Source organism: Papilio polytes, unplaced genomic scaffold (assembly GCF_000836215.1).
Source record: "Papilio polytes unplaced genomic scaffold, Ppol_1.0 DF821044.1, whole genome shotgun sequence".
Classification (NCBI taxonomy): domain Eukaryota; kingdom Metazoa; phylum Arthropoda; class Insecta; order Lepidoptera; family Papilionidae; genus Papilio; species Papilio polytes.
In genome coordinates this window covers 376,728-385,458 of record NW_013528160.1, presented here as the reverse complement: position 1 = coordinate 385,458, position 8,731 = coordinate 376,728, and the positions used below count along the sequence as shown (strand labels likewise).

At 40.6% G+C, this 8,731-nt stretch overlaps 1 protein-coding gene across 1 annotated transcript; it reads left to right on the top strand.

Moving 5' to 3' along the window:
* Nucleotides 1–4,434: 4,434 nt before the first annotated feature.
* Nucleotides 4,435–6,605, top strand: LOC106109894 (uncharacterized protein C9orf117 homolog). Its single transcript, XM_013291538.1, has one exon. The coding sequence runs from the start codon at nucleotides 4,574–4,576 to the stop codon at nucleotides 6,416–6,418; it is 1,845 nt and encodes a 614-aa protein (XP_013146992.1). The 5' UTR covers nucleotides 4,435–4,573; the 3' UTR covers nucleotides 6,419–6,605.
* Nucleotides 6,606–8,731: the final 2,126 nt, after the last annotated feature.

Sequence of the window (8,731 nt, the reverse complement as noted above, 5' to 3'; positions counted from 1 at the left end):
AGTATTTATTCCATGTCAGCTGTATTCTTCGGTTTACTTCTTGATCGTTGCAGTGTCGGTTGAACCCTATTTGTTTTCCAAGGTATGTGTATATTTCTGTATATTTCAAAGGTTTGCCTTCGACCAATATTAACGCCCTGGTGTTGTCTGCGTTAGTCATTAACATTGTTTTGGAGAGATTCATTTCTAACCCTACGTTCTTGCTAGCTTTGTTTAATGACTCAATCATCACTTGCAATTGAGAGCTGTTTTCCGATATTAGTACTATGTCATCTGCGAAACGTAGGTGGTTTAGGTACTTTCCTGAGATCGGTATTCCAAAGCTCCCCCAGTTTAGTGTGCTAATTATTGATTCCAATGTCGCTATAAACAGTTTTGGAGATAGTGGGTCGCCTTGTTTTACTCCTCTTTGTACGGGGAACCAGGGGCCAACTGACTCAAGTTTGATTCTATTTTTGCTGTTCTTATATATGTTTTTAATTACTTCAATATATGGTTCTTCTACTCCCTGAGATCTTAGAGTGCTCCATAAGCTGTCATGGGAAATGGTGTCAAAAGCCTTTTGGTAATCAACAAATGCTAGGTAGAGTGGTCTTTGCATTTCTTGGTACTTTTCTATAAGGAGCTCTAGTGTGTGGATGTGGTCGATAGTACAGAATCCTTTTCTAAAACCAGCTTGTTCTATAGGCTGCCTAGCCTCTATAGTACTGCTTATTCTTTTATTAATTATGGAGGAGAAGAGCTTGTAGATGGCAGGCATTAGACTTATAGGTCTGTAGTTTCCCACGTCGTTTGGATCTCCTTTTTTATAAATTAGTGTGATGCTGGACTCTGACCACTGGCTAGGTGTTTCTCCTCTTTTTAGAATGGTGTTAAAGAGTTTTGTGAAGGGTATAGATAAAATAGGTGCAGCTAGTTTAAGAAATTCATTTGTAATATTGTCTGAGCCAGGGCTTTTGTCCAACTTCAGTTTATTTATCGCTGTAAACACTTCGTTCTCGTCTATTTCTTTTACTTCATTCTTTCCAATGTTGTTTCTGTTATATTCACATGAGTTTTTAGTGTTGTATTCCTTGGTACTATACAGCTTTTTGTAAAATTCTGTTGCTATATTAACTACCTCACTCCGATTGTGTGATATTTTGTCATCTTTTTTCAATCCGTCGATCCACTTTTTGCTCGTCGTAAGTTCTTTGTAGGCTTTCTTTATACTTCCTGTTTTGTTGAGGTGATTGTTAATAATATTGTATCTATAGTTTGTGTAGTCTTTCTTTATGTATTTATTAACTAACTTGTAGAGTGCAGAAATTTGGTTTTTAATTGCTCGAGTTTTGTTTTTACTTTTCTGAAGTTCCTGGCGTTTAATAAGTAGGTTCAAAGTTCGTTCTGATAGAATTTTATGAGCCTTGGCTTGATTCTTTGTTGTTTTTTCAGCAGCCTGAAGGCTTTTATTTATAGCTCTTAAAATATTGTCGTAGTATTCCTGTACAGTTATATTTTCATTCAGGTTAAGTAAGTTTTGAGATTCTTCGGACTTTAAGCATTCGATGTATTTTTCTATCTCATCGACATTTGTTAGTTTAGTTTTTGTTTTGTGGTAGTTGGCCCTGCTCTTCTTTTTACTTGTTAATGTTATTGTTGCTCGCAATGGTCTGTGGTCTGATGGGTAGTTTATATTTAATACTTCTATATTGTGAAACATGTATGGTCGGTTCGATAGCATATAGTCGATTTCATTTTTATATCTACCATCTGGTGATCTCCAGGTCCATTTGTGTTTTGTTTTCTTTTTGAATAAAGTATTAATTATTGTAAGCTTGTTTTCGATAGCAAAATTGATTAATTTTTGTCCTCTCTCATTACTTTCGCCGTACCCATTATGCTTCATAATCAGCTTTTCTTCCTGTCTTGGTTTACCTATTTTTGCATTAAAATCACCCATCAGTATATAGAATTTATGGGCAGCTTCTATTGCTGTACAAACTGTTGTGTAAAAGTTATCGATGTCTTCTTCACTTGCTTTTTCAGTTGGTGCATACACTTGTATGATTGATATCTGGGTTCCTTCTATTGTTATGTTTAGTAGTGCGACTCTTTCTGTGTAGCCAATGAGACTTTCTATATTGTTTTTATACCGTTTCTTTATCAAGAAGCCTACCCCATATTTACCCGGTGTGTTGCCTGAGTGGAAAAGTATAAAGTCTCTGTATTCTTCTATCTTTGTTACCGTACGCCTTGTTTCTAATATTATACATTATATGAATTGGACTCGAAACAAAGTAAGATGACTGTAAGCTGATAGGGCATCGTGTAGTGGGGTTTGGGCACTTTTTGTAGTAGTTGTGAAAAGTCTTGAAACGCTGTTGACGTCGCCAATAAAGCACTCGACCCAGCCCCGACCGAGGGCCACTTAGCCACTCCAGAACCGCTGCCAGACACAGTTTTTATGTTTACCATATACAAGTTCAACAAATATACCAAATCAATGATAAATTAAAAAGTGTTATAAAAATATAGTGTACCCTTTATAAATGGTTTTTCGCAACTTGTGTATATAAAATCAGAATTTGTAAAGTACTATGTGATGTAATGAACTGAAACATTCCTTGGTCGTCCTCTGAGCAGTTCACAGAATTGTATTTGCGACAAATTCTATCATTTGCATTTGAATGGTGAATTTGATTCAGTCAGCATATTGTACATTTTAACAGTTTTAGAATGTTTGAGTATTCTTAAAATCGTTTTTAAACCGAACAAAAAATAAATAGCAAGTGTTTTTGCCTCGTATATGTTTTTCAGTATACTTTTAAATAGCAGCAGTTACACAATTTTAGCATACACGCCCTCGACGTAATAGACGCATTTAATGACTTTCCAGTCTATTAAGTAAAGTTGGTGGAACTGCAGCGGCTGCAGCAAACGTTTGAATATTTGAAGCGCTGCAGCGCTGCGCCGGGGAGCGGCACGCGTCTAGCTCGCTCGATACTCGCCAACAAAACTAGGCCTTTGCACTAAAGCTTTAACTTGTTAAACATTTTCATTTTATACTTGACTTTAAAAGTGTTTTCACATACCGTAAAGCAGAGTTCCTACAAATAAAATGAAACATTTAGCTTTAAAATTCAAGTGCATTAAGTAGTAAGAAAAATTAAAACTGTAGACAAGTATCTTTCGCTGTTGAACGACTGAATACACTGCCGCTTCACATCTCCTTTCTTTTTTTACGTGAGTAGTTTTCAACTCTATGTTGGATACTTTTTTGAGTGCATATTGTGGTTATGTGCATGCTGTCGTGTCGGTCAGGCGGACTGGTCGGAGCAGTTCGTGCTGAACGTGCGCGGCGGGTCGGTGCTGCCGTGCGGCGCCGGCGTGCGCGTGCTCTTTCAGTATCCCGAGTGCGTGCTCGAGCGCGCCGACCGCGTGCGCGTGTTCGGACGCGACCGCGACCGCCTGCGCTACGTCGCCGAGCGTAGGGTTACCAGGTTAATTACATCGCCATTATTATTGCCCAAGCATCTTTTGTTTATGTCCCCTAGTCTTATGTTGTTGTAAAATGAAACGTGGTGTTGCGTAGAGGGCAGCACACGGCGTCGTTCGACTGCCGGCTGTTCAGCGAGCGGTTCCCGGAGTACTGCTTCGTGTACGTGTCGCAGGCGGTGACGGGCGCCGTGGCCGACGTGCGCATGGACTGCCTGCCCACGCTGCCGCTCTCTGGTGAAACCCTCGACCGTAGAGCTGGCTTGTTCTAGTATACAGCCTCTTATTACTAATAGTGCGTGTTGTACAGAGGGCGGCGCGGGCGCGTGGGGCGCGTGGTCGGCGTGGTCTGCGTGCCCGGCGCCGGCGCACTGCAGCACGCGCACGCGCAGCCGACACCGCTTCTGCGACTCGCCGCCGCCCGCGTACGGCGCCAAGTACTGCGAGGTCAGTCTCTCTTAGCTTAGCTTAAAAACTAAACTGAAGTACCTAAAGGTCCTTACAATAACCGATTGAATTTTATGCGTATGCATTGTATTATAGTTTGTATAATAATCATCTATCTAACTTCTAAATAATAATGTTATAAATGCAAAAGTTTAGAACGATGTACGGATGGATGGATGGATGTTTGTTAGAGTTTGTAGCATAAACAGTTTAACGGATTTCGGTGAAATTTGGTATAGATGTAGAGAATAGTCTGGAAGAACACATAGGCTACTCACTTTTGTGTTTTTTTTAAATTCTACGATGACGGAGTCGCGGGCGAAAGCTAGTTGTATATAAAAGTAGCATGTCCGTTAGCAAAAAAAAAATATTATTTGTACATACAATGTGTCTAGATACAATATTAATACAATGCAGTGTTTTTATTTTTTCGAAAGAGAAAACTTTACAAAATATTTTCAGTCAAGAGTGAACACACAATACCATAGATAGTTATAGAGGTCAGTGACATAATACAGTGTTGTTGTGCGCTGCCACCGCGTTGCTATGCAACCGTTTGGTCGATAATTTCCGATTTACTCAAAACGTGCTTTGTTACACTAAGATTTGAATTCGTTAATTTTTATTGCGTTACATTTAGTCCGAGGTCATGCCGCCTAAAAAAGAAAAGGGCAAGAAACAGAAGCAAGATGAAGCGGGGACCGCGCCCACAGTGACGGAGACGGAAAAAACATTTTTTGAGTTAGAAATAGCAGATTGCAATCGAAAACTCGCAAGACTTCGAGCCTCTATCGAAGACTACGAGATACGAAATGAGGAGTTGCAGAAAGCTTACGATAAGTTGGACGAAGACCGCGCAGATATTATTGCATATCTGAAGAAGGTAATTAATACCAAAAATGATGAAAACGTTGAGCTAAAAGAAAAAGTTAAAGGCCTCGAGGAAATCAGGGAAATAGAAACGGCTAACTTTAAGAAGACAGTGTCTGAACTGGAAAGAAACTTCACAGTAATGAAAGAACAGTTGACTTCTGAAAATAAGTTATTAGCAGGTAAATTAAACACACTTGAAGAATTTAGATGTATAAGAGATGATTTGATGAAGAAGTACGAGAAACAGGAACAAGACTTTAAGGACCAAGAGATGAAGTACAAAAGAATTATTTATGACGCCGAGAAGAAATTTGTAATAGGTAAAGATAAATTAAAAAAGGAGATGGAAGGCAGACTTTTACAATTAGCCCAGGATTTCCAAGATGCGACTGAACTGAGAGTGGCGGCGTCCACTCACAGAGTGATCAGGGAGAACATAGCGATCAATAATGAACTCGATAACATATTGTCCGCGCAGTCGAAGTTAACTGAGCTAAATGACAAATACAGGGAAAATGAGAGAAATGCTCGCATCGCTATGGAACTAGCCGAAGAAGAAAGAGATAAAGCTATCAACAAAAATATCGTTCAAAAGAAAGTAATCGATCAGCTTACATCGGCTTTCCAAAATATAAACAAGGAAAAGGCTCTCTTTGAAAAGAGAAACTATGATTTTGAAACATTGCAAGCAAAGATTCAGAAACTAACCAAAGAAAACGAGAACCAGTTGTTGCAAATTCGTATTCTAGAGCAAAATCTTCACGCAAAAATGACTGAAGAAAATAAGTGTATCGTGGAGACGTCTAAAGTTAACAAAGAAAATGCAAAACTCAAGAGAATACTTAAAGAAGCGGCTACAGCGATCCAGGCAGCGTTGAAATTAGACCAGTGGGCCATCACGGACAAGAGTCGTGATATGATGAATAGAGAACTACTACTTTCACGTTTGTTGTCAATTATAAACCAGTATCGTGAATTGCATAAAGCCGACTCGACTGATACTCTCGCATCTCTAACTAAAATATATGAAGAAGGCGATCTAGGATTCGTCCCGAAACCTTATTCGAAGAAATCGATGGGCTCCACAGTCGTTATTACGATATCTAAAGAAACTGTCAGTGCTGAAAAAGAAAGCAGCGAGTCGATGGCGGTGTCCTCATCTACGATAGGAAGCATCAAAACGATTCCAAGTATGAAACTCATCCCTCCTTCGTCGGTGCAGGACTTGGCCGTGAAACAGAGCATTTCCTCGTTTGTGACGTCATCTCATTCTTCTGTCACTTCGGGATCTTCCGAGAGAGACAAGGAAGGGTCTAGCGATGACATAGAGGCGCAGCTCGTTAAAAGTAAACTCGAAATACAGAAGTCCATAATGAAAGACTTGGCGTCCCAAAGGAAGCTGAGCTCGCGAGCTAGGCTTTCCGAAGAGAAACAGAAAGTTACAATGTCCAAGTCTGTTATCTTTGAGGAAAAAGAAAAAGACTTTGAAAGCGTAGAGGGAGAAGGTAAATCTCAGACGATAGAGTCGGAGGCTGTGACAGGCGAGGCTGGGGGAGAGGAGGAGCAGCCCGCTAACGGAGAACAAGATGAGGAGAAGCAGAAGGAGGAAGAGCCCAAGTGAACAGGTTTGGTACTTTCTGATTTTCATTTTATTTTTTGTAACTTATTGTTTAGAGAGGGATACCTTTTTTGTTGTAATAGCTGTTTATCGTCTGTACTTTTATAGTACCTACTTAAGTATATGTTATTGATTCTATTTTGTTAAACATATTTTAGAATAAAGTATAAGAAGACAAAATATTTTATTTCATGATCTGTAAGGTCACCTATAATAACCTCGCAACTTTTCTCTTTTTCTGGATAATTAGTTTTGTTTCGAGTGTATGTGGCAGGAGGCGGCTGGTGAGGCGCGCAACATGACCCTTAGTGCAGAACAGTAGCGAGTGTGTGTGTCAGGGGCCGGCGGTGGAGCTGGCGGCGTGCGAGTGCGCGGGGCGCGCGTGGGCTGGCGACGCGCCGGCCGTGGTGGCGGAGGTGGGCGCGCGCTGCCGCTGCGGCTGCGTGCTGCACCTGGCGCCGGCCGCGCGCCTGCTGGCCGGCTCAGCGCGCGCCTGCCCCGCCAGGTCCTTCTGGCTGCTACAGGTAGACACTTTTAAGTGATCGTTAAGCGACAGTTTAATTATATCAAGACAATGGGTGCAGCAGTAAAAGTATTAGTATTTATGTTTCGTTTAATTATTGTGTTTTGTTCTTACCGTTGTAAACATTTGTGGAACAATAAACTTTGACATGTTGTAAAGTCCCCGCCCCCAAAGCTGTCAGAGACAGTCGCTCAAGTTGCCGACGCAGGCAACTCGCCCGCGGCGACTTGCTTCTTGTTATTGTACTTGCACAGTCAAAACACTTGCCGAGTGTTGCCGCGCTATCGACATATAAGTTATTTGTTACTTCATTGGTTACCTTCTTTAATATATTTCACCGTAGATTTTTGTAGTGAGTAATGATTAGTTTTGGGACACGATCTGTCTTGTACAGAATCCAAGAAATTAACAAAGGTTGCAAAAGGTCCTTTTCTACTAATCTGTATTGGAAAGTAAAAGCTAGATAGGCATTAGGTCGAGTTGTTAGATTAGTTAAATGGTATGATTATTGAGTTTGTAGTAAAGCACGCCATCGCAAGTTACCCGTTACTGCGTCGCTATCAACCAGTTGCGGTAGCTTTTAACAAATGACCTCGCAAACTCCTCGCTAACTTAATTACCGACGTAAATTGATACCGTTTTAGCTGAATCGATACAGTTTTATTTCGTTATAAATTTATAACAAACTAGAAACGAGATGGAAGTTTATAGAAGTAATTATTGCTCGTAGACTGAACTAATCGAGTTGAAGATTCATTAACAGACATTTAATATTTTAACCTTCATTGATATTGTTTGGTTTAAATTGTTCGACTCGACATTTGAATTAACCAACGGTAATCACGTACTAATTCTAGCTTGTAATCTAAATTTTTTCACTACAATCCGTTCAAAGCTACACCAAACGTTACTATTCGAGACTTAATTCACAAGTGCGGTTCAAATTCCGGAACGGCTGCGGAATTGTCCCTGTCCCGGCTAGAGGACTATGTTCGCGCTTCAATTAAACTTGGCTACAATTAATTCCCTCGGCGCGGAGACGAGCTATCGCTAAACGCCAAACGACCGTCGCCGAACTCCACCCACGTCAATTTATCTCCGCTTTGTTCCCGAGCGAGTTATGCTGTTAAACGTTAACGTTGTACACAATCGTCGTAGTGTTTCCGTGATATGTGACGTCAAACATCACGTTTCGCTCATTGTTCTTCTGTACAAAACACACAAAATAAATGACGAGGTTGGTTCGGTGTTTGCAGGTTTTAACTAGATTATCTAAATGTTTGAAATGAAATAAAAGCTAAATAATTAGTTTTCAGAGTTAGGGCTGCCCTTAACATTTAACTGTATTTGAATTAAGTTTAAAATTAACTCATTCTGCTCGGCGAGACTAATTACATTTGTTTGTTTGCAATAAACGAATCAGACGAATTTTAATTACAACACGTAAACAGTGGTAGTGGTTTAAACAGTGGTAGTGCCCGCTTTAACACCTTAGCACGAATAGGCCGGCACGCCCGGTGTAATACCACGACCACACAGAAGACAGGCGTGAAATGGAAGCAATTCCGTGTTTCGTATGATGAGTGTGGTACCGGAGGCCTAATTTTAGTCCCTTTCTCTTTACCACCCTTTTCTCACAAGAAGAGGATGGGAAGAGGAAGTGAATTTGACGGTGGAGGATATGCATAGGAAGGGGAAATATCCTCTTTATGTGCGTCTCTTCCTCCGTCGGATAAGGGTAGGCAACGCATCTGCAATTGCGGATGTCATGGGCAGCGGTCGCTTCGCCATTT

Excerpts from the sequence above, each read along its gene's own strand:
- LOC106109894 (XM_013291538.1), top strand. The coding sequence starts at position 4,574 with ATGCCGCCTAAAAAAGAAAAGGGCAAGAAACAGAAGCAAGATGAAGCG.